This window comes from Odocoileus virginianus, chromosome 22, assembly GCF_023699985.2.
Source record: "Odocoileus virginianus isolate 20LAN1187 ecotype Illinois chromosome 22, Ovbor_1.2, whole genome shotgun sequence".
Lineage (NCBI taxonomy): Eukaryota > Metazoa > Chordata > Mammalia > Artiodactyla > Cervidae > Odocoileus > Odocoileus virginianus.
Window position 1 is genome coordinate 20,876,553 of NC_069695.1, and position 25,567 is coordinate 20,902,119.

At 41.5% G+C, this 25,567-nt stretch overlaps 1 protein-coding gene across 2 annotated transcripts in view; it reads left to right on the plus strand.

The window, feature by feature from the left end:
• The window catches only part of MYOM1 (myomesin 1), a 117,838-nt gene extending 95,987 nt beyond the window's left edge, over positions 1-21,851 (plus strand). For both annotated transcript variants that reach the window (XM_070452703.1, XM_020908315.2), the window contains 13 exons: positions 4,099-4,235; positions 4,719-4,863; positions 5,605-5,664; positions 5,982-6,049; positions 7,641-7,754; positions 8,427-8,514; positions 9,558-9,596; positions 9,890-9,995; positions 14,344-14,507; positions 16,401-16,437; positions 16,668-16,690; positions 18,197-18,252; positions 21,042-21,851. In XM_070452703.1, coding sequence (XP_070308804.1) covers positions 4,099-4,235; positions 4,719-4,863; positions 5,605-5,664; positions 5,982-6,049; positions 7,641-7,754; positions 8,427-8,514; positions 9,558-9,596; positions 9,890-9,995; positions 14,344-14,507; positions 16,401-16,437; positions 16,668-16,690; positions 18,197-18,252; positions 21,042-21,335 — 1,331 coding nt within the window. In that variant the 3' untranslated portion in view covers positions 21,336-21,851. The remainder of the gene's footprint in view (positions 1-4,098; positions 4,236-4,718; positions 4,864-5,604; positions 5,665-5,981; positions 6,050-7,640; positions 7,755-8,426; positions 8,515-9,557; positions 9,597-9,889; positions 9,996-14,343; positions 14,508-16,400; positions 16,438-16,667; positions 16,691-18,196; positions 18,253-21,041) is intronic.
• Positions 21,852-25,567: the final 3,716 nt, after the last annotated feature.

Consider the following 25,567-nt stretch of genomic DNA (forward strand, 5'->3'; position numbering starts at 1 on the left):
TTATATGCTGTTTATAGGGTGCGTAAATGGAATGTGTTATTTAAACTCCCCAGTGACCTTAAAAGGGTCAGTAAGTACTGTGGTGATCTAATTTTAGAGATGAAGAAAGTGAGGCTCAGAGAGGTTAAGTAACTAGACCAAAAGGACACAGCAGGTACCCGGGGTGAAGAAACCTGGGTGGTCTGACACTAACCAGGACACGGACTGTTTCTGTGTGTGCACCTGCCTGGTGAACCTTGGCAGCCTGTGCTCCCCAGATGATGTCCGTATTACTCAGGGCAGTGAGCATTAAGGGCTCTGGAGGCTTCCGGGAGAGTGTGTCCCTGCCAGCGACCCCTACGCACTGGGCTTCTTCATAACTGCATCACCTGTGTATGAGATTCCCTGGAATGAGATCACACTTCTCTGGAAGAAACTCTCCTCTCTACTCCCCTCGAGACTTACTTGTAGCAAGCAGGAGCATCCTGTAGGGAGAAGGCTTAGCCCCTGCTCTCACCACCCTGGGGTCTGTTCTTGATCTGTTCTTACTGGAAAACCACCAGTGTTCTTCAGAGTGGATGGCCGGGACCGAGAGATCACTAAGTAGAGGGAATGACCCTGATTTCAGCTCTGCCATTTCCTGGGTTTTGTCATCAGTAAAATCAGGGAATAAAGAGAAGTCGCCTTTCTTGAGCACCAGTGGTTATTTACAGTGGCTCACTGCATTCTGGTACCATAGTCACTCTTGGTGACCTCTGAGGCAGGTAATATCCATGTCAGCAAGTGAAGACCACAGGGTTTCAGGAGCAGGTGACTGTGCTCAATCGAGGTGTGACATCAGAGCCCATCTCTGGCCACAGGGGAAACCCACAGTAGATGATGTCTGAGCCTCCTTTCAGCTCTGCACAGAATGACTCTATAACTGATGTTCACATGAATATGGAATAGTGCAAAGGAAAGGCATCCTTGAAACTTAAAAAGGGTAGTTTTAGAGAAATGATGAAATAAGCCTGTTTACAAAATAGAAACAGACTCACAGACTTAGAGAACAAACATGGTTGGGGGAAAGGGTGGAGGGATAGTTAACTTGGGATTGATGTTTACACACTGCTATATTTAAAATGAATAACCAACAGGTCCTGCTGTATAGCACAGGGAACTCTTCTCAATGTTATGTAGCAACCTAAATGAGAAAAGTATTTGAAAAAGAATAGATTCATATATATGTATAACTGAATCACTTTACCATACACCTGAAATTATCACAGCATTGTTAATCAACTAAAACATAAAATAGAAAAAGAAAAGGATACTTTTGCTATAAATATAAAGAAATATTAATGTACATCTGGTACAAGTTTATACCAAACTTATAATTAGTTATAATTTAAAATGTAGCATATGCTGAAGTTTTAAGATACGTTTAAGATTTTAAATGTATCTTTAAATTTTGAGATATGTTTAAGAATAGTTGAGAGAAAGCAAAGGATGGTTTTCCCTAATAAAAGTGAAGGACTACAAAACTTTGAGAAACAACCATCCTTTTCCACAAAGCATGTCCAGGAATCACCTCTGATGTAGATCTTTTGGCTGGAGAAGTCTTTGTAGAGAACATTTTCAAGTTACAGGAAATTCAGAAGCTGATTTTGGGAGATGTCAGCCAACTTTTTAAAAATTTCAGTCATGTTCAAATGGCTTAAGATATACAGGTGTAAATCAGAAATATTTTATAGTTCTTTACTTTCTATGTGAAATAAACTATTTTATAGTTCCTTACTTTCTATGTGAAGTAAAGTATACTGTATTTTAATATAGCTTCTTGATCGTGACTTGCTTATTTGCATCTGAAAAATTTTGCTTAATCTAAGAACTTAAATGAACTGGTATACCACTGGGATGGATAGACTTTAAATGATAAGCTAGTTCATCTTACATATGCAGCAAAATAAATTCTTAAGATTCATTTCTCAAACAGCTTAAAGAACCTCCAAATTGAGTTACTTTGTTGAAAAAATAAAATTTAACTCTTTTCCAAATATTTTGAGGAAAGTATATATAATTATAATTATAAACTGTAATTAAATCATTGCATGTTGTAGCAGGAAAATATCTTGGCCAATGAGGACATTTGGTTCAATTCCATCCATTTACAGAGGAGTCAGGTGAGGCCCAGAGATGGGAAATGAACTATCTCCCATCACAATTCATTAGCAGCTGATCTTGCCCTACAGGGAACAGCTCTGGACTCTTCATCACACTGTTATTATCCCTAAATAATCCTCACCATACCAGATAATCACAATGGTATGATCATTCACCTAAAGCCAGACATCCTGGAATGCAAAGTCAAGTGGGTCTTAGGAAGCATCACTATTAGTGGAGGTGATGGAATTCCAGTTGAGCTATTTCCTAAAAGATGATGCTGTGAAAGTACTGCACTCAATATGTCAGCACATTTGGAAAACTCAGCAGTGGCCACAGGACTGGAAGAGTTCAGTTTTCATTCCAATCCCAAAGAAAGGCAATGCCAAAGAATGCTCAAACTACCACACAATTGCATTCATTTCACACACTAGTAAAGTAATGCTTAAAATTCTCCAAGCCAGGCTTCAGCAATACATGAACTGTGAACTTCTAGATGTTCAAGCTGGATTTAGAAAAGGCAGAGGAACCAGAGATCAAATTGCCAACATCCGTTGGATCATCGAAAAAGCAAGAGAGTTCCAGAAAAATATCTATTTCTGCTTTATTGACTATGCCAAAGCCTTTGACTGTGAGAATCACAACAAACTAGGGAAAATTCTGAAAGAGATGGGAATACCAGACCACCTGACCTGCCTCTTGAGAAATCTGTATGCAGGTCAGGAAGCAACAATTAGAACTGGACATGGAACAACAGAATGGTTCCAAATCAGGAAAGGAGTACGTCAAGGCTGTATATGATCATCCTGCTTATTTAACTTATATGCAGAGGATATCATGAGAAACGCTGGGCTGGATGAAGCACAAGCTGGAATCAAGATTGTGGGAGAAATATCAATAACCTCAGATATGCAGATGACACCACCCTTATGGCAGAAATCAAAGAAGAACTAAAGAGCCTCTTGATGAAAGTGAAAGAGGAGAATGAAAAAATTGGCTTAAAACTCAACATTCAGAAAACTAAGATCATGGCATCTGGTCCCATCACTTCATGGCAAATAGATGGGGAAACAGTGGAAAGAGTGACAGACTTTTTTTTCTGGGTCTCCAAAATCACTGCAGATGGTGACTACAGCCATGAAATTAAAAGACAGTTGCTCCTTGAAAGAAAAGTTATGGCCAACCTAGAAAGCATATTAAAAAGCAGAGATATTACTTTGCCAACAAAGATCTGTCTAGTCAAAGCTATGGTTTTACCAGTAGTCATGTATGGATGTGTGAGTTGGACTATAAAGAAAGCTGAGTGCCAAAGAATTGATGCCTTTGAACTGTGGTGTTGGAGAAGACTCTTGAGAGTCCCTTGGACAGCAAGGGGATCAAACCACTCAATCCTAAAGGAAATCAGTCCTGAATGTTCATTGGAAGGACTGATGCTGAAGCTGAAACTTCAATACTTTGGCCACCTCATGTGAAGAATTGACTCATTGGAAAAGACCCTGATTCTGAGAAAGATTGAAGGCAGGAGGAGAAGGGGACAACAGAGGATGAGATGGTTGGATGGCATCACCGACTCAATAGACAAGAGTTTGAGTAAACTCTGGGAGTTGGTGATGGACAGGGAGGCCTGGTGTGCTGCAGTCCATGGGGTTGCAAAGAGTTGGACCCGACTGAGCAACTGAACTGAATTGAACTGAATTGTAATGAAAGCTAACCGTAGAAATTCACAAAGGTTAGCTGAATGACCCTGGGAGGTAAGGTCATCTCCCTCATTTTTAGTTACAACATCTATGATAGTCAGGATGAGAACCCAGTTCTACTGTCCCTTCATAGCAAGTTTTCCTACAGTGCTCTCACTACCTCCGCTTCACAAGAACAAGGTGGTATGCCACTACTTCTATTGTTTTCCACTTGTTGAAAAAATCTATACAATATAATTGGTCATCAATATAATTACTACTCTTATTTTATTTTTCACAGCGGTCCCAGTTAAATCAGAATTGGCAGTGGAAATTTTGGAGAAAGGCCAGGTCCGGTTCTGGATGCAGGCTGAAAAGCTGTCTGCCAATGCCAAAGTCAACTACATATTTAATGACAAGGAGATTTTTGAAGGGCCGGTGGGTTTTATACTTTTTAGATTTTTAAACATATTGTTATAAGATGTCTAATAGGGCTGGGAAAGCCCTATTAGAATGCAGATAAGTTGTAATAAAAACCACTGAACGTGGGGTGGGGGGTTTAAATCATTTCACAAGTGGGAAATGTGAAAGGAAATATAGATTGATTATATCATATTACTTACCCAAGTAAAATGGGAATCTAAAAACAACTTTTTGATAACATTTTGTGATTTGGGGTAATGAAACTTTAGTATTTAAAAAAGTAAATGTCAGACTTTTAATAATCAATTCTGGTCAAGGTCACCGATTCCACATATTTTTATTTTTCTGGATACAGTTTTTTTGAAACTTTGCTCATTAAAAAAGTGTTAACAAGGAATTTTATTAGATTATGATAATTTGGAGTTTGAGTGTTTATTTTACATGGCTTATTATCATCCCATCTCACATATTTCCCCTCTTTTCCTTTTCACACTGAAGAAATATAAGATGCATATTGACCGAAACACTGGTATAATTGAAATGTTTATGGAAAAACTACAGGATGAGGATGAAGGCACATACACCTTCCAGGTTCAAGATGGAAGAGCAACTGGCCATTCTACCCTTGTTCTCATTGGAGATGGTGAGAGTTCTATGAAATATTATCTGAGAACCTTTGCTACTTCCTTCAATGTAAATACCCCACCACAGGAAAGTAGTCATGCGGGAGAAGCAGGAATTATTTCTTGATTGGATTCCAGTGTTCGAAGTGCAATTTACAGCTAATACTTCCCATAGTACTTTATTTCCTAGAAGAAAGTTCATTTAAAAGGACACCAAAGTTATCACTGGCCCACAGGCAAGACTGCACTTAAATTATCTCATATATAAGCAAGTAGTTATTGCTAAAATTCTCCAGTGAAGGGTACTACAATACAACCCAGACTGCATTATGTCTCAGAAACTATGAAACTCTCTTGTAATGTGTACCTGCTTTTAATTACTTAAATGAAGAAGAAAAATATGCATGAGCAGAGCATGTCAAATCAGTTAATCATCCATTACAACTCGGTTGTATGGCAGCTCTTATTAGCCAGTGTGGAAATCACCAAGATTTAAAATGTAGTATTTAATAAAGCAATGGAAACGCTGGCCAGGTCTCTACATTTGCAATAGACAAAGCTATTTCACTGTTTCCTGACTTCATGACCTTGAACAAGTTTCTTAGCCTTCCTAAGCCTTTTTCTTCATCTATGAATAATGAAAACAAATAGGGTGGGCTGATGTGAGTGTTATAATAATGAAAGTAAATAACTTAGCACAGTGACTGGCATGTACATTTATACTGCCCAACTCTATTTCATATTTGTTTTTCGATTTTCAGTTTATAAAAAGCTCCAGAAAGAAGCTGAATTCCAGCGTCAAGAATGGATCAGGAAACAAGGTAAAAGTAGGCAGTGAATAAAGAGAAAAGCTTCAATTTCTTGAACAAAATATTCTAAGGTTATTTCCATAACAAACTAAAATGAATATTATTGCTTTGTTAATAATGCCCTGATAAATAAAAATAATTGAAAATATTTATCATTACAAATGATTAAAATTTACACATTTTATTACACATTTTAAAATATTTTAAAACTAAATTTTTAATTTCAAAAATTTCACTTTAAACATAAATCAACTTAGAATTTAAGAATGAGTTTGGATTTTTGCATTCATGATTAACTGCTGCTTACTGATGTCATTAAAATTTTATAGGTCCACATTTCGCTGAGTATTTGAGCTGGGAAGTGACTGGTGAATGTAATGTACTATTAAAATGCAAGGTAAGAAGTAGATAAATTTTTAATAATTTGGTACAAAGAAAATAAAGATAAAATAGAATGTGAGAAGAAAAGGAAAATCAATTTCTTATCTCCTCCATTCTTATCTCATCTTATCTCTTATCATTTGCACCAAAATGATAAGTGACATGCCCTTACTGTTGAATGTTACTGTAATCGTTGGTTGGTAAGAAATATTTAAAATAAAATAATATAAAAATATGGAAAGTCAAGATGATTGTTTTAATTCATCACACATGCCCTAGTTAATAAAAAGACTTTTTTTTATTAAGACTTTTTTTTTAAAGAAAAAAAGCAGTTTTAGGTTCAGGGCACAATTGAGGGGAAAGGTATACAGATTTCCCACTTACCCCTGTCCCTGTATGTGCATAGCCTTCTTCATTATCAACATGCTCACCAAAATGGTACAAGTGTTACAACTGATGGACCCACATGGACACATCATCACCCAAAGTCCATAGTTTACACTCTGGTTCACTCTGTGAGTGTGCACAAATGTATAAAAACCTGTATCCATCATTAGTGTATCATACGGAGTATTTTCACTGCCCCCAAAAAGCCTTGTGCACTGCCTGCTCATCCCTCACTAACCCTCCCCCAACACCTGCTGCCCCACACTTTGCAGCACGTTCCCGAACCAGGGATCAAACCTGCATCCCCTGTATTGGAACACAGGTTCTTAATCATTGGACCACCAGGAAAGTCCCTGAAATTGTTTTCTTGATTTGTATGAGGTCTTTACCTTTTCATACAATCTTTTTTTTCCCATACAATCTTAATTATACAAGATATACATGAATCTACTCTCCGTCATAAAAGGTTCTAACATTATAGATAAAGCTTAAGATCCCTTTAAGCAGATGAAGTCGTTTAGCCCATCTGAAATTTGTGAAATGATGTATGGATAAAGGATTTAAATGAATTTCCTAAAAATTGCTAAGTGACTAATTTATTAAGCCATACTTGATGGATGCTAACTAAACTTACTGCAGTAATCATTTTGCAAAAATACATCTATCAAATCATTATGTTGTATACACTAGACGTATTCCATATTATATGAATTATATCTCAGTAAAATTGGAAAATATCTAATTTAAAAGATTTCCTAACCATATTTCCCCTTCGCATTTATTTGCAAAGGTTCATTTATCTTACAAAAGTAGTTAGCTATAGATTGGGGCTTCCACATTCTGATACTTTGATAAAGTCATTTGTTTTTGTGACACAGACTATTATTTTAATCTAATGGGATTTGTCTTCCTTTGGATTTCAAATTTTTATATTTTACTTAAGTCTGTATGTTAGTTTGTATGTTTCTATGCTTTCTTGTCCATGAGATGATTTTAAAGTCTATTTTTTTTTCCTGCTGGAAATAAAGATACTATTGATTTAGGTTTATTCTTTTGTATCCATTTTATTCTAAACTCTGACAGTTAAAACAACTCTCATCAGTTGATTTCTCTTGAAATTTCTACTTTTTCTTATATCCAATGCTACATTAAGAATTATTTACTTTCATAAGAATAGCATTCCTTTATCTTGAGAAGCATAACTACTATTTTTCTCCTAGGTGGCGAATATTAAGAAAGAGACTAGTATTATATGGTACAAAGATGACAGGGAGATTTCAGTGGATGAAAAGCATGACTTTAAGGACGGCATATGTACCCTCCTTATAACAGAGGTAGGTGACTATAAATATAAAATGCAGCATATTACTTCTGTACCCCACGTTCTTCCAAAATACAGAGGCTAGATTATGTGTTCCTTTGCCCCCGGCCTGGATCCTTACCCTGACGTCACCCAAAAAGTAAGCGGTAAAGACACAAAGTTCCTCTCACTTTGTGATAAGTGAGGGTTTGTCAGACATCCAAACAGTGTTGGCAGGACGCCGCAACTCTTGCCTCTCTGAGCTAGTTTTTCTCATAGATGGGTGAGTGACAGGGCAGTTAAGTGGTCTGTTCTTTGTTTGCTCTTCAGCCTCAACTGGTTCCCTAAAGATAGAGAGACAATCAGACATAGTATTTATTTCAGTACAGATTTTTATCTACTTTGTGTCTAAAAGAAGCTACCTTTCAAATACATGTGCTCATTAGTTTTTAAAATGAAGGCAGAGCAAAGGACGAGGACTTTAAGCCTCAAGTCAATTGTCACCTTAGAGGGTGAAAACTCCGGGCTGCTGGCTAGCCCGGTTTTGATGGATAGTCCCTCTGCAAACTGGTCATTGCTCACACGGCTGGATGCTTGTTCAATGTGTTTCGATGGCAGTTCTATAAATCATGGGTCCTGAAAAATGCAAATGCCATATCCTGAGGCTACAATAAGCTGCAGTGTGGTGTATCTCTTCTTCCCTTAGTTTTCCAAGAAAGATGCTGGGATTTATGAAGTTGTCCTGAAAGATGACAGAGGAAAAGATAAGAGCAGATTGAAGCTTCTGGATGAAGGTCAGTCCACCGGGGTCCATTCTGTGTGTTCCATACACAAATGACCAGAATTCTAAGTGAGACTGAACTGGGTGATTCAAGCCATGCTCATCTTTTGTCCATAGGTTTTGTTTTTATTGCCATTACAACAGAGCAAATTTTATTAAAAAACAAAAACTTCACTTTTAGTCTTCCTTGAAAGTCAGAAATGTAGTTTTGATCCTCAGAGAATGTATAGTCAACAATCCACCAGAGGTCTGTTTTCAATATCTGTTTCAAATATGTCTGTTTCAAATATTTCATCATTTTTGTTTCAAATCTATGAAGAATGTTCCAGGATCAAATACTACCATGAATAGCGTGTCTCAAAATAGTCCACTATTTAAAAGGTGGCAAGAAAGGTTATACATATAAACGCAAAGCCTCTCAGTTAGTAGCAGAGCAAGAAAACAATTTCCATTTTCCCAAGACCTCTAATGACAATTATATCATGATAAAGAAAACCTACATGGGATGCCCACATTTCCAATTTTGTTCCCGAGCAAGATCTTTAACAACATTGCTGACGAACAGCAGAAGTCTGACTTCAATTTTACCTTCCTACTCTTGGTGGAGGCAGGACTAAATGTGCTTTTTGTTTATTGGCAATAAGCATTAATTAGTCTGAGAAATATCAGGGAATTTAGATGGTTAATTCACCGTGAGTAGATGCCACAGATAAGAAAACTTCCTCTAATGTAAACGAAGCCTTCCTGGTACTTAGGGAGAAGGGAATTCTAAGGCAAAAAACATTCCTGGAAATCTCACTGTGGCTCTTTCTCTAGAATGTAAACATGGTGACAGTTTACAAAGAATTTGAGGGAATAAAAACATCAAAATCGGAGCAGAGATCTTTTAAAACTTGATAACAATTGAGTTCTTTGACCAAAGAGCATGTATTACCAATTGGTCAATAAGTCCATCTTGTGACAGGATGCTTTTGAAAGTGTATGTGACTAATTGTGTGAGATTGAACTTGACATTGAGCATTTTTATGCTAAAACTTTATGAATCTCTTTCCACAGCCTTTAAAGAACTAATGACTGAAGTATGTAAAACAATAGGTAAGTTCTCACAAGGCAATACTTCCTTATTCTCTGGGGTGGGCTTGGTTTTGTTCAGTTGTGTCTGATTCTTTGTGACCCCATGGACTGTAGCACCTCAGGCTCCTCCGTCCATGGACTTCTCCAGGCAAGAATACTGGAGTGGGTTGCCATTTCCTTCTCCAGGGGATCTCCCTGACCCAGGGATCGAACCTGTGTCTCCTGTATTGGCAGGAGAATTCTTTACCACTAAGCCACCTGGGAAGCCTGGAATGGGCTTACAGGTGTGTGAAATACGTGTTTTCTTCTTGCAGCTTTGTCTGCGACAGATCTGAAGATCCAGAGCACAGCTGAGGGCATCCGGATATACTCTTTTGTTACTTACTACGTGGATGATCTGAAAGTTAACTGGTCCCACAAGTAAGTGAATAAAAACCCAAGTGCTGTGTGGAAGTCCTTACTCCACTTGGAGGAAGGACTAGGGAAAACAACAGCCCTCTGTTGCACTCAGGTAAGGAGTCTTCTTACTTCTCAGGTCTGATGTTGAGAAGTGTAGGACAGAAACATCCAGGCCATCCCTTCAGTGTGAGGTTAGCATCGTCCCTTAGCATGGATGTGGTGAGGCCAGTCATGGCTTGGAAATCTGTCTCCATGACCTGTTGTTGTTCAGTCGCTCAGTTGTGTCTGACTCTTTGCAACCCCGTGGAGTGCAGCACGCCAGGTTCCTCTGTCTTCCACTATCTCCCAGAGTTTGTTCAAACTCAGGCAGGTAATTGAGTCGGTGATGCCATCCAACCATCTCATCCTCTGTCACCCCCTTCTCAAATCACAATTTGTATACGCCTCTATAACATTACCTTCACCTCCACACAATCACGCTTTGCCAGATTCTTATCTGGTCTTTCCAAACACACCTAACCCATGCTGTGCTCTGGACAAAACTGCAGCAGCCTGCACCAAACTTCCTGTTGCGTGACTTAAAGCTCATTGACCCCAGAAGCCTGATCCAAAGCGGTGCCCAATTTTATCATCATTGTCATTGTAGCAGTTGGCATAGTGGGGCATTATCGTGTTTCCTCAGAAGGCTTTGGAGATCTCACGATGACTTTGGGAATGTGTATTTGAACTAGATTGAGCCTGAAGATCCATTCTAATCCCAGGCTTCCTTTGTACAATTTGGAGGGATTTCATTCAAGTTCTCCTTGGGGATTCCAAAGCCTGAAGTAGGTTTCTTAGTTAAACCAGGCCTCCCATTTACACCATTACACCACTCTGCACTTCACTGAAATTTCCTGAGCTGAGAGAGGCCAGCAGGCTGCCACAGAAACCAGTGAGGCACACCCACCTTCATCCACTCTTGGGGTGCAGTGGACACTCATTCCCAAAGACCTTGTGCGCCCCACCTAGCGGAAGGTCACTGTGGGTCCCTGGGAGGAGTAAAACAACAGTGTTTACTTATATCTTCCCTTCAGTGACGTTGACTTAAAAAATAGTCACAACCTACAAGTTGAGAGTTATATTTTCTTTGGTGCAGATTTTTAGGACTTAAGCCCGGGAGGCAGCTTCTCAAGTAGCCCTGAGAGAACTGTTCTGAAGAGGCGAGGGGAGGAGTCAGGTTCATAGATGTCTGCAACAAAGGGAAAGTAGTCTGAACATCAAAAGTGTTTTTGTAAATTTAAGAAAACCAGATATCTCAAGTTAAGGAATTTAGCGCTTTTCTCAATATGGGAAGATGCAAGAGTCTGGGCTCACTGAAATCATTCCTTTCATATGTATCTCAGCTATCTGGGGGCAGTATCTTGCATTTTTCACATCCTGAGTCCCTCAGTGCTTACCTGTAGGGAGTGGTTGCAGCCTCATGGTATTGATCCCAGTTATTGTTCTCCTTCCTGGGTGCCCTCCTGGCTCAGAAATTCATATTTGAAGGGTTGTGATCACTCATGGCGTGACTTCCTTGTTTACTAATTTGGCAAGAATAGTCCATTTCTCAGTGGACATTTATAGTATGCTGGGCACTGCTCCAAGTCCTTTAGAGGTACGAAATCATTTAATATTCAAACTCTGTGAGATGGGTACTTCTCACTTTAGTGACTAGGAAGCTTAGGTTCTGGGAAGTGACTGGCCTGAGGTCATCAACTCTGTGATAGGTGAAGGGCTGAACCCAGGGAGACTGGCCCCAGAGCTCCTCCATCACGGCACTACTCTGGATTCAAGTTTCATTAAAGGTTTAGATGGAACATTTCACCAGAACCGGGTCCCATGAAGCATTCATTTATGTTTTCTTGAACATGACTTCACTGTTACGTAGAACAGCATTTTGTTAGGTTTACTGTTATTACTATTGATTTCCTGAATTCTTTTTAAAAAATGAAAACAAGTGAAATTCCACTTTGAATGCCTGGAGTTTCATTCCTTTGTTCTATTTCTTACAGAATACATTTTAGGAAAGTGATTATAAGGTAAAATAGATCAAATTCTAGGAAATTCCTCTGTGACACCTAGGGCATTCTAATATATTCGTCTGAAGAATAAGAGAAGATAGATTAATTGAATCATCAATCAAAAGGCTTTACATCATCTCTAATAGAATTACATGTTCCCCAAAATTAGAACATGGGGTTTTAAGGGAAACTACTGTCAGACTAGTAAGGCATAAGCTTCATCCATTGTTTGGTATGTCAGCTACATGAGTGTTTTGTGTGCACACAGACATGTGACTGTAAAAGGTTCAGGAACCAAGGACTGATTGTTCTCCCTGTGTTTATGTAAGCATGCAGTGTGATGCAAAAAAACCTTAAAATGGGTTTGGATCTTGACTTTGCTCTTCTCTTCCCTTGGATCTTAGGCAAGTCATCTAGTTTTCTGAAACTCAGGTTTCCCTCCTATAAAATAGGAGCAGTAATGTCTGTTCTAACTCACAACACTGATGGACGCAATAAGAGAATTAATCACACTTTGAAAACCGGGACGTGCTTTACAAATGTAAGGTACTATTATGCGATCCTGTGGACTGTATTCCACCAGGTTCCTCTGTCCATGGAACTTTCCAGGCAAGAATACTGGAGCCAGTTGCCATTCTGTTCTCCAGGGGATCTTACAGACCCAGGGATCAAGCCCATATCTCTTGCATCTCCTGCATTGACAGGCGGATTCTTTATTATTGTGCCTTGGGGAAGCCCATTATGCATGTTAGCCAGAGATTAAAGAACTCAAGACTTACCACAGCAAAGCAGAGAACTGTCTGCCTTTCTAACTCTCTAGGACATATACATATATATTGCTCAGGCTAAAGTCTATGGGTACAGATGGGTTCCTTTACCCTATGTTTTATGGCATTTTAATTTTAATGTCTTTTAAAGAATGTGATATATAAGAAAAATGATGAATATTTATTTGAAATCTGAAATTTCTGGTGGAGATTTTTGGTTTTTTATTTTTTAAAGTTCATTTTATTTATTACAACCCCAAACATAATATATGTTTGTTTTAGAAAATATATTTACTATCATACTAAAATTAGAAAGAGTTTATAAAATGATACCACCCATGGTTTTCCTAGCCACAGTATGTACATTTTGAGGAAACTTCCAGTCTTTTCTCCATGCATAACTGTTGCTGTAAAAAGTAGTTTTGTATACTACCTTATTTTTCCTTGGTCTTCCCCTGTGGCTCAGATGTAAAGAATCTGCCTGCAATGCAGGAGGGAGATCCAGGTTCGATCCCTGGGTCAGGAAGATCTACGGCTACTACTTATTTTTTTCTATTTCCTCACATGTTTATGAACTTTTCATAGAGTTTAACATCACTGAGAGTACATTGTGTGTGTGTGTTAATTGCTCAGTTGTGTCCGACTCTACAATTCCAAGGACTGTAGCCCATCAGGCTCCTCTGTCCATGGAATTCTGTAGGCAAGAATACTGGAATGGGCTGCCACTCCCTTCCCCAGGGGATCTTCCTGACTCAGGGATTGAACCTGGATCTCTTGCATTGCAGGCTATTCTTTACCGTCTGAGGCACCAGGGAGGCCCCTGAGAGTACACTGCTTTCGCCTTTCTTCTCTTATTTCATCTTTAACAATAGGGTTTCTAGACTGTCAGATCCGAGGGCTCTATTTGCTTTTATTGTCTTGTAAAGAAGATGATGTGCGGGTCTGTCTGCATATGACCAGCTACAGAATAGGGGGAGACACACATCCAGGGTCAGAGTAGGTGCCTCATTCATTTTGACAGCAACTCTGCTTCTCATTTATTCTTGGCCTGACTACTGAGCACATATTTACATTTGTCTTAAATAGCTTTGTAACCACGTGTGTCAATAGATATCAGCCACAGATGAACCTCCTTAGATCTGTTTTTAACTAGTCTGTAAAAACCCCATTTATAGCCATAGACCATCTGCGTGAGACGTGTAGTAATAATATGTGGAGTTTGGTCTTTTCTGTTTAAAGAGTCCCTTAGTCCTACAAATAAACCCAAGCAGAAACAAAGATAATTAATACCCCTGAGAAGTACTGGTGCTGCAATCTGAGTCCCAGACCACTACTGGGAGGTCAATGTGCAGATGGCCAGACCCCCACCACCCCAGGCCTTGGAAACCTTGTTCTGTGATTCAGGGCCCATAATTTCTCTGAAGCAGAAGAGCATGTGAGGATCTTATGTTATTTTGAAAGCCTGTAAAACTTGATGATAAGACCTTCAATACAAGACAAAGTAAAGGTAAGCTCTGGATGAAAGTCACCAATAACAAGGTTTTCTTTTGATCAAAACAGTGGTACTCCTATTAAGTACTCAGACAGAGTTAAGAGTGGGGTCACCGGGGAACAGATTTGGCTGCAAATCAACGAGCCCACCCCCAACGACAAGGGCAAGTACGTGATGGAGCTCTTTGATGGTAAAACCGGACACCAGAAGATGGTGGACCTTTCTGGACAAGGTAAATGGATGCTCTGCAGGTTAGAACCCACAGTGGAGATTGCCGTTGCTGTTGTTCAGTTGCTAAGTCATGTCCAACTCTTTGCAACCCCATGGACTGCAGTCTGCCTGGCTTCCCTGTCCTTCACCACCTCCCAGAGTCTGCTCAAACTCATGTCCATTGAGTCGGTGATGCCATCCAATCATGTCATTCTCTGTCTTCTCCTCCTCCTACTGCCCTCAATCTTTCCCAGCATCAGCGTCTTTTCCAATGAGTCAGCTCTTTGCATCAAGTAGCCAAAGCATTGGAGCTTCAGCTTCAGCGTCAGTACTTCCAGTGAATATTCAGGGTTGCTTTCCTTTAAGATTGACTGGTTTGATCTCCTTGCTGTCCAAGTGTCTCTCAAGAGTCTTCTCCAGCATCACAATTCAAAAGCATCAGCTGTGGAAGATGTGGGCTTTTTAAAAAAGGTTGGAGGCTCCCTGTACTTTATAGCAGGTTCCCACTAGCTATTTTACACTAGGTAGTATATGTATGTCAATGCTACTCTCGCAGTTCATCCCACTCAAAACTTATTTAAATTTGCTTTTATTCTCTGCCCACTGAAGCTCGTTTAACTACCCAACTCTCAAATCCCCCTCAAACAAGAGGCCTTAGGTTGTTTGACCAGAATGATCCCCTGCAGGAAACACACTAGCTCAGCCTTGCTGTCTTCTTCTGGTGTGATGTGAACAAGAAGAGCAGCCCTAAGTAACCTGTTTAGCCCAGCTGTCCACCTCCAGAGCCTGTAAGCCTGGCTTTGTGCTGATTTTTCCCATCTATAAAAGGGGGCAGACCGGTTTTACGTACACATTTTCTAGACGTAAAATGTTACGATTCCCAGACCATAGGGGAGCTTAAAGACCAGGTGAGAGAGATTAAAAAATGAAGCTATATTTTCACCTGACATCTTCAAAGTGCCTTACTCTGTAGGCTCAGAAAAAAAATTATTTTAGAACTCTCATTTCTTTGTCTCTGTGTCTTTTATTTCGTCTCCTGCATAGCATAGAAAGAGTGCTTCAGGCTAGCACTGGCACACGCTGTGATTTACCGCAAACGGATGGGCTGGACCACAGAACAGGGTGTTTAACTGTCTGTGACGTGCAGAATAATTTAATGAGAGGAAAGCTTTTCTGTTGCTCAGGATTTTTAACGGAAAACCAATCCATATTTGAAACAGATCTTTCTTCCCATTCCATCTTTAAGAAAAAAAAAAAGGAACTTTTAATTTTGTATTGGGGGCTTTCCCTGGTGGCTCAGATGGTAAAGAATTTGCCTGCAATGCCGGAGACCCAGCTTCAATCCCTGGGTCAGGAAGATCCCTAGGAGAAGGGAATGGCAACCCACTCCAGTATTCCTGCCTGGAGAATTCCGTGAACAGAGGAGGCTGGTGGGCTATAGTCCACGGGTCACAAGGAGCTGGACACAACTGAGTGACTAGCACAGAGCCGATCAATGAACAATGTTGTGATAGTTTCAGGTGAGAGCGAAGGGACTCAGGCATACAGATGCATGTATCCATTCCCCCCCAAGCCCCCTCCCACCCAGCCAGGCTGCCACACAACATCGAGCAGAGGTTCATCCCATTCCGTCTTTGGCTGAGCGGATCTTTGCTTTTCTGTTCGGAGGGTTGAAGTCTTCTCACTGAATTGAAATCTTCTAAAATCCACTATTTCATGCTTTCTGTCTAGAAAGTATTTGCTTCTCTTGTTAAGCCTTTGAGTCATAGGGACTGCTCGGGTGCAGCCTCCTTCAAAGCCCACCACGTCAGGTCTGGACTGATTACACTGTGCTCATGTTGTAAGCTCTCATAGGCCCCTGTGTGTGGCCAGTTCTGGGTGAGAAAATTCTAACTTCTCCTTTTTTCTCTTCAAGCGTACGATGAGGCCTTTGCGGAATTCCAGAGATTGAAGTAAGTCCCCCCCTTTCCCAGCGATGCCCCCATGGGCATCCTTGCGCTCCTCCCTGTCTGCATCAGCTGGGCAGAGGGTCCTGTACTGGGGCAAATGCAGGCGGAGCAGCGCTTCCTGCCACTTTGCTGAGCAGCAGAAACAGAAATGCAACCGGGGTTGGCTACTTGGCAGTAACACTAAAACAAAACCCTTCTTTGTTTGCATGTTTGTTCGTTTCTCTCAACCACAGACAAGCTGCCATCGCCGAGAAGAGTAAGTAAACCCCTTCGAGTTTATTCCTAGTGTGGCTTCAAAATACAACTTTTATTTTTCTATTATTACTGCAGATGGAGGAGAGTGAAAGCATTTTTTTTTTTCTTTTTCCTTTTTTTTCATTTCTCTGTATATATTTAAAACCTTAGGTGTTCTGCCTGTGTTGTCCTTTAGTCTCTTGAGTAAGACAGTCTGGAAAAGGTCTCAGGTTATACTGTAAGAATGGCTCCCAGCCTAAACCTGAAAAAATCTATTATAAAAATCTCCTGTAAGGATGGCTCCCAGCCTCAACATGAAAAATCTCTGGGCTGCAAATCACACCACAGGTTGGTCATCGCTTCCGTCTCTCACCTCTCTTGAACTCTGCTGTGGACGAGAAGCCTGACCCTCCCTCTGCTCCATGAGCTCCTTCCTGAGGTCTCTGGACCACAGTATCTTAGAGCTGGAAGAGACCTGAAAGCCTGTCTAGATTCCTGTTCTTAAATGATTGCACAGAACACTTAATTCAAACAAAATCTTCCACGTGGACCTGATAACATAGGTGAGGGCCAAGCTATCTTCAGTGAAGTCAGGATGAATCCCGTGGACACCAGGCAGCAGAGTAGACAAGCTTCATATCCACAGGTTTAATGCAAGCCCCCCACCCCCAATGAGGAGACTGAGGTCCACGTGTGACATGACTCACCTAGCACTATCCAGTAAGAGGCACAGGGGCCAGGCAGTGGGTCAGGCCCACAGGTGGTATTAAGTGCAAAGTCAGCAGCAGAAGGCAGTCAACACTCATTCAAAGCTTTAGCCTGACTTAGTGGAGAATGGAATATATAATAGAAATAAGGATGTGGAGTCACTCATTCACTAAAGCAGACTGAAAAGGAGAGGGTGGTGCCACTGCACTAGTGCTGAATGAATGACAGAAAGGCGTCCTTCCCTGGGACCAAGGCTGTCACACCTGTAGCACAAAGCTTGGGGTGAGGGTGGGGATGTCAGCCCTGGATTTCAGCACCCCTCCTACCCCCTCAGTCATAGAAAGGGGCCCTGCAGAACATCTGAAGAACTCCCCGGAAACGAGAAGGGGATGCTCTGTAGGGAAGGCCCCAAGGAAAGCCCATGTCTTCTCCAGCCTCTAGATCTCCCGGCACACAGCCTCCACTTATGCAGCCTTTTTGAGTCAGAGGGGAGCCCATGGAAGAGGCCATGCTCTGCCCTGCCTCCTCTGGCCAAGCTCGCTGAGCTGCAAGAGGGCCAGGCTGAGAACAGTCACCAGGCTCACAGAGCGGATCATGACGTGATCTCAGGTCCAGATAGAGGCACCTGTGTGTGAGGGAGATGAATGTTCAGAAATTGCAGGATCCTTTTCTTATTTTGCATAGTGAAAGCAGGTATACAATGACTATAAGGACAGAGAAACTAAATAGGACGATGAGTTCTGCTGGGTGGTTCTGTGTGTGCATGTGATGGCTGCTGCTTGTGGTTTCAGTGATTAACCAGAAATGCCTGTGCTTACAGATCGCGCCCGGGTGGTGGGTGGCCTCCCCGATGTGGTCACCATCCAAGAGGGCAAGGTAAGTTTGGAGCACTCCTGTCCCCACTTCTTCCACACTGGAAGGGGGTTCCAGTGCCCCACACTTGGTTCCCACCATCTTCCTCATATGCCATGGCTGCTCATGCCTGACTTTAGTATAGTCACATACAAGGTTCAAAGTGTAGTCAGTTTTCCACTCATCGGAAGATGTTTCGTAGGCCAAGCATCAGGATGTACATTTGTTTAATGTGGGCATGTGTAGACCTCTTAGTCTCTTTCCAGAAGTGAGGTCTCTTTAAAATCAGGAGAAGCGAAATGTTCAATCATAACTATACGACAAACATAATTGACGAAAGAAGCGACCTCTAATGCTAGTGGAAAATGGGTGACCTATGGGATTCCTCATCTTTGAAGGGAAATGTACTGCTCCGTGAATCTCTATAGGATCCATCATAGCGGAAAACTGATTTATTTCCATTTGGTTTTAAACCGATATTTGTTTGCTCCATAATAATCTCTCTGAAGAGCAGTGAATGTCATGTGTAACCTGGACTTACTTTCTTCATCCCTGAGAAAAGTGGAAGTGTTAATCACTCGGTTATGTCTGACTCTTTGCAACCCCATGGACTGTAGCCTGCCAGGCTCCTCTGTCCATGGGATTCTCCAGGAGAGAATGCTGGAGTGGGTCAATGTTCCCTTCTCCAATGGCAATAGTTTCTCTTAATGGCAATAGTTTGACTCATATTTTTCTTCCTGAAATGTGTTTGCAGAATAATTCAATAAGAAGTGCTAAGTAATCATGGAAAGAAATTTCTTGCTATCTACCCAATTCTAAATGATATGCTTATGGAAGAGGCAACAAGGGATCATAAAAGGCCCTTCCAGATAGAAGGATATTCTTTTCCATGTATATGGTGAGCCCTACTCTTTTTCTTATAACTTCTGGACTTCAGTAAGAAAAAAATACAAGAATGGAATTTAGGACTTCCCTAGTGGTCCAGTGGTTAAGAATCCACCTGCCTTATAGGGGACACAGGTTCAATCTCTGGTCCAGGAAGACTCGACATGCTTCAGGGCAGCTAAATCCATGCACCACAACTACTGAAACCTGCACACTCTAGAGCCCATGCTCTGCCACAGGAGAAGCCACAACAATGAGAAGCCCATGCACCACAGGTAGAGAGTAGCCCCTGCTTGCAGCAACCAGAGAAAGCCCACTCTCAGCAGCAAAGACCCAGTGCAGCCAAAATAAATTAATTTTAAAAATTACATATACCTATGGCTGATTCATGTTGAGGTTTGATAGAAAACAGCAAAATTCTGTAAAGCAATTATCCTTCAGTAAAATAATAAATTAATTAAAAAAATTAATTCCTTCAGGATGGAAAATTCTAAAAAAGACTGGAACTTAAAATGTAAAGTAAATTCATCATCTTTGGTCATCAGGGAAATATAAATTAAAACCACAGTGAAATATGACACACCTATCAGAATTACTAAAATATAAAAGTGACAACAACAAATGCTGGTGAAGCTGCAGAGAGGCTGAATCACTCCTACATGGCTGTTGGAAATATAGATCAAAATTATACAGCTACTCAGGAAAGCAGTTTGGCAATCTCTTCAAGTAATGAAATATACATTTACCATACCATCCAGCAATTGTACTCCTGGATATTTATCTTAGAGAGATTAAAACGTATGCTCACATAAAAACATGCACACAAATGTTCATAGCAGCTTTATTCATAATAGCCCCAAACTGGAAACAGCTCAAGTGACCCTTGCAGGTATATGCACACCATGGCACCCTTCTGAGCCAAAGGGACAAGCTGTTAACACCTGCAATAACTTGGATTAATCTGCAAGGAATTACGCTCAGTGGAAAAGGTACTCTGGAAATGTTACCTCCTGTATGATGCTATTTATATAATGCTTTGGAAGTTATAATAATCGATAAATGGATATAGGTTAGTGGTTGCCAGGAGTTAGGAACCAGCTTGGAAGTGGGGAGGTGCGTGTGGTTATAAATGGACCACAGGAAGGATCATGGTGGGAATGGAAATGTTCTATATCCTGACTGATGTGGTGGATACACAAACGTGGACAAGTGATAGAACCAAATAGATCTAAAGACACAAAAGCACAAGAAAACAGGGGAAATCTATTATATCAGCATCAGTCTCCTGGTTGTGCTTTTATGCTGTAGTTTTGTCAAATGTTACTACTGGGGAAAATTCAGTAAAGGAAATCTATTATTTGATAGATCTAAACATTGATCTTTTACAGTAAGAGGTTTTCAGCACAGATGGTAATATAATAAAATATTAGGAAAGAGGAATGCATCTTGGCAGCGCACCTTTGCAACTGCAGCAGCTTGAGTGGGTGGGGGGAGAGAGAAAGTGAGGAAGACGGGACGTGAGAATGAGTCACATTTTTGAAGCAGCTGTGGGGCTTCTGCTGCGGGGCTCGGTGACACAAACGAAACGCAAAAGCGAGCAGGTAGAGATGATGACAATGAGGAGATGTCTCTACTGAGACAGGGTCCAAAATGCCACCTTAGACCACAAGACCTCGGTGTGTTTATGGGAACTGGAAGCAAATGCCTTCTTGGAGCTTTGATCATAAGTGTTTCCAAAGCCAGAAAACCAAGGCCCCAGAGAAACCGCCTCAAGTGTGATTTTGAAATGTAACTTGTACAGGTGCACACAGCCCAGCCCGGCAAATTTAGACTTGTCCTCCATCTGGGCAGGCCGACCCCCCAGAAGGATGCCTCAAGGTGGATGTTACAGCTGATACATCTCCCCTCTCCTAACACCTGTTTTGCAGGCGCTTAACCTCACGTGCATTGTGTGGGGCGACCCGCCTCCGGAGGTCTCCTGGCTGAAGAACGAGAAGTTCCTGGCCTCGGATGAGCACTGCAACCTGAAGTTCGAGGCTGGCAAGACGGCCTACTTCACCATCAACGGGGTCAGGACGTCCGACTCGGGCAAGTACGGGCTGGTCGTGAAGAACAAGTATGGCTCGGAGATCAGCGACTTCACTGTCAGCGTGTTCATCCCAGAGGAGGAAGCCAGGAGCGTGGCCGAGGAGCCCCAGAAGGGCAACAGGAAGGCCAAGTGACCAGAGGGCGCGGGGGCCGAGGGGCCGAGGAGGGGAGAGCCACGCCCAGCTGCCTCGAGTCGCGTGTGTGCAGGTGGTTTGAGCTGAGCACCAGGAAGCCTCCAATTCTCTCTTTTTGTGCTGGCTTTGGGGGATGGTGGCGGGGATTGTCAAATCTTTGTTCATGTAAGAAAGCATCAAATAGTGACATTTTACTCATTTTTCTTTATCCACATTGTATTAAGAAAATAACATTGGTAGCATAAATGTTAGGAAACGGTTTTAAGGCAGAGACCAGAGTAAAGTCAGAGGGACGTAGCCCGATGGTCAGAGGAAGTGCTGTGGAGCCGTGTGGACCTGGCTGGCCTTTGAGCAGTCTGCTCTCCCTGTTCTCAGTGATGTGTCAGCATCTCGTCCAGATGAGACCAGCTGTTAGGCCGGCCAGTCCATGTCATGTGTTGTGACGGTAGCGGTGTGCGTTTGTGGGCGGCTGGTGATCTGGAACCTCTCGGTTCTAATAAACAGTTCACACCCCTCTCTTCCCCATCAGTGCTTCTCTTGTTTCACCATTTTGGCTGCCTAGCTGGGTGGTCTCCACTGCACCTTTCTTGCTGCTTCTTGTAACATGTCTTCTGATTTAAATTCCTTTGGCTAAAACAGTGAGCTATTGGTATCTAGAGTATCCATAGAAGAGACTATTCAAAGTTTAGCCTTAGGAAGTTAGTATTCAACATATTGAAGTAATAGATTTAAAAATCTAGGCCTTAAACCCTTGAAGTTTGACTTTAAAACCTTGTTTTTCTAATTTAAAATATTAGCCACTGAAATATTAATTTTAAGAGTGTTTTAATAACATAAGTTCCCTTTAACTTGTTAAATTGTGTGTGTGTTCAGTTGCTCAGTCATGTCCAGCTCTTTGTGAGCCCATGGACCATAGCCCACCAGGCTCATCTGCTCATGGGATTTCCCAGGAAAAAATACTAGAGTGTTGCCATTTCCTCCTCCAGGGATCTTCCCAACCTAGGGATTGAACCTGTGTCTCCTGCGTTGCCGCCGGATTCTAATTAATATATTTGCTTTTTATTTTAAGTAACACTATTGTCTGACTTAACCAACAAAAACTTTCTAAGAACTTAAATGACCCATTAAACTAAGCATATAAATAAGAAAATGTTGATTTCTCTCATATGTTCTCAAATTGTACATAAACTTAGTAAGACTTGAACAGAAAATCAAAATCAATTAAACAGTTTAGTTAGAATCATAAGATAAGTTGTTACTAAGATAAAGAATCAGAAACATTACCAGTACATAAAAATCAAATATGAACGGACTTCATAATGCAAAAATTCTAATTTTACCTGGATGTAGCCCCGAGGGCCTCGGACTGAAGTTCTAACACCTACGCCAGAACAGAAGGCGTGAACTTGGATTGTTTGCCGTGGGGAGTTGGACACCAAGACCTCATCACAGCTCTGGGATGCACAAAAGGTAGTTTGGTAAAAAAAACAGGGATAGTAAAAAAACAAATAAATAGGAACAGTAAAAAATATCACCAACTGACATGGAGAAGAAGCTCTACTGAAACTTACCATCTGCCTGGCAGTAGTTTTGGGGAGAAAAACAAAGTTAATGGGTTCCTGAAGCCAGCCCTGCATGCTCGTGGGGTCCAGATTTACAGCAACACCACATGGTGTAGGAACCCTAGCCAAGAGTTCCCATAAAAATGGCCAATGTCTGGGCCCCAGAGAGGCAAATGTAAATGACACTATAAGGAACTTCTGTGTCTGCCCACAAAGGATTGCTGTCATGGAAATCATTCTCCCACCGTAAACCACTAGAAAACCTGACAATATATGCGGGACAGAACAACTGGGGCGTTGGCTAACAGACTTGCAGGGGTGTGATGCCCCAGAGAAAGGAAAACAGTAATGAGAGACAGGTGAGGGTTCCAGCTTGTTGTGTGGAGAGCAGATGGTGTTCAGGCTGCAGTCCAGCCAGGGGGACCCAAAGAGAACGTCAGACTCGCTGAGTTGAGGAGATGGAGACTGAAGTTCAGGGAGGCCAAGGTGGCTGGGATTCATGGGAAGGGGCACTGGAGGAAGAGTCTAACAGAGAGGAGCATGGACTGCAGCAGATGGGCATCTGACTGAGAGCTGCTCTGAGGGTTCTGGGGAGAGCTCAGGAGGTGGGGGGGCCAGCAGTCCTGGGAGCCCATGCAGACTGCGAAAAGTTCTCCTTCCCACCAGCCAGAAGGGAAAGACTTTATAATACATGGGGCATTGGATAGAGGCCTCAGAAGTTTCTCACCCTACTGTGTGTGTGTGTGTGTGTGTGTGTGTGCACGCTCAGTCTCTTAAGTCGTCACCGACTGTTTGCAACACGATAGACTGTAGCCCACCAGGCTCCTCTATCCATGGGATTTCCCAGACAACAATACTGGAGTGGGTTGCCATTTCCTCCTCCAGGGGATCTTCCTGACCCAGGGATTAAACCTGTGTCTCCTGCCTTGGCAGGTAGATTCTTTACTGCTGTGCCACCGGAGAAGCCCTTCTCACCTTAGTGGGGCTAAATTAACTTTAAACTGAAAGCTGCCCTAGACCCACTCTAACAGAGCTTGAAAGTAAGCCTCAAGAGGATCAAATGTCTATGGTGACCTAATGGTATGTCAGGACAAAGTGCAACACACTGTAACTGAATGTATTACCAACAGTGTGAGATTTATAACAGTAACAGCTGGAATCCAATCAAAGTGAACAAGTGTGCAAAGAAGCAAGAAAATATGACTAACAGCCAAGAGGAAAGTACATCAAAGATACATAAGTCCTGGAGACGTAAGGTACAATATGGTGACTGTCGTTAATAATTGTTGTTTAGACACTAAGCAGTGTCCAACTCTGCGACCCAATGGACTGTGGCCTGCTGGGCTCCTCTGCCCATGGGATTTTCCAGGCAAGAATACTGGAGTGGGTTGCCATTTCCTTCCTGACCCAGGGATCAAACCCTCATCTCCTGCTAGGCAGGTGCTTCTTTACCACTCAGCCACTGGGGAAACTTGTAGTTAATACCATGTTGCTTGCTTACAAGTTCCGAAGAGAGTAGGTGGTAAAAGACTTCATCATAAGAAAAGAAATTTGTAACTGTGTGAGGTGATAGAGGTTAACTGAACTTATTATGGTAATCATTTTACAATATATACATATGTCAAATCATGTTGTATACCTAAAACTAATATGTCCATTATATCTCAGTAAAACTGGGAAAATACTTTATACACAAGTATCATGGGAGTATCAAGAATAATTCATTATTTAGTTAATACTATTTGATCAGATAATGAAAATTCAGAATAATTTTTAGTCCTTTCTAAGCACAATATAATCCCAACAGCAAATGTAATCATAATTTTAATGAAAGCTGTTTAAGTAGCTTTTGAAATATGATGAGCTATGTGTATATATGTTCAGTTTAGTTGCTCAGTCATGTCTGACTCTTTGTAACCCCATGAATCACAGCAGACCAGCCCTCCCTGTCCATCACCAACTCCCAGAGTCTACCCAAACTCCTGTCCATCGAGTCAGTGATGCCATCCAGTCATCTCATCTTCTGTCATTCCCTCTCCTCTTGCTCCCAATCCCTCCCAGCATCAGGGTCTTTTCCAATGAGTCAACTCTTCGCATTAGGTGGCCAAAGTATTGGAGTTTCAGGTTCAGCATCAGTCCTTCCAATGAACACCCAGGACTGAACTCCTTTAGGATGGACTGGTTGGATCTCCTTGTAGTCCAAGAGACTCTCAAGAGTCTTCTCCAACACCACAGTTCAAAAGCATCAATTCTTTGGCGCTCAGCTTTCTTCACAGTCCAACTCTCACATCCATACATGACCACTGGAAAAACCATAGTCTTGACTAGATGGACCTTTGTTGGCAAAGTAATGTCTCTGCTTTTTAATATGCTATCTAGGTTGGTCATAAATTTCCTTCCAGGGAGTAAGTGTCTTTTAATTTCATGGCTGCAATCACCATCTGCAGTGATTTTGGAGCCCCCCAAAATTAAGTCTGACACTGTTTCCACTGTCTCCCCATCTATTTCCCATGAAGTGATGGGACTGGATGCCATGATCTTAGTTTTCTGAATGTTGAATTTAAGCCAACTTTTTCACTCTCCTCTTTCACTTTTACCTTTCTTAAAAAAGGCTTTTTAGTTCCTCTTCACTTTCTGCCATAAGGGTGGTGTCATCTGCATATCTGAGGT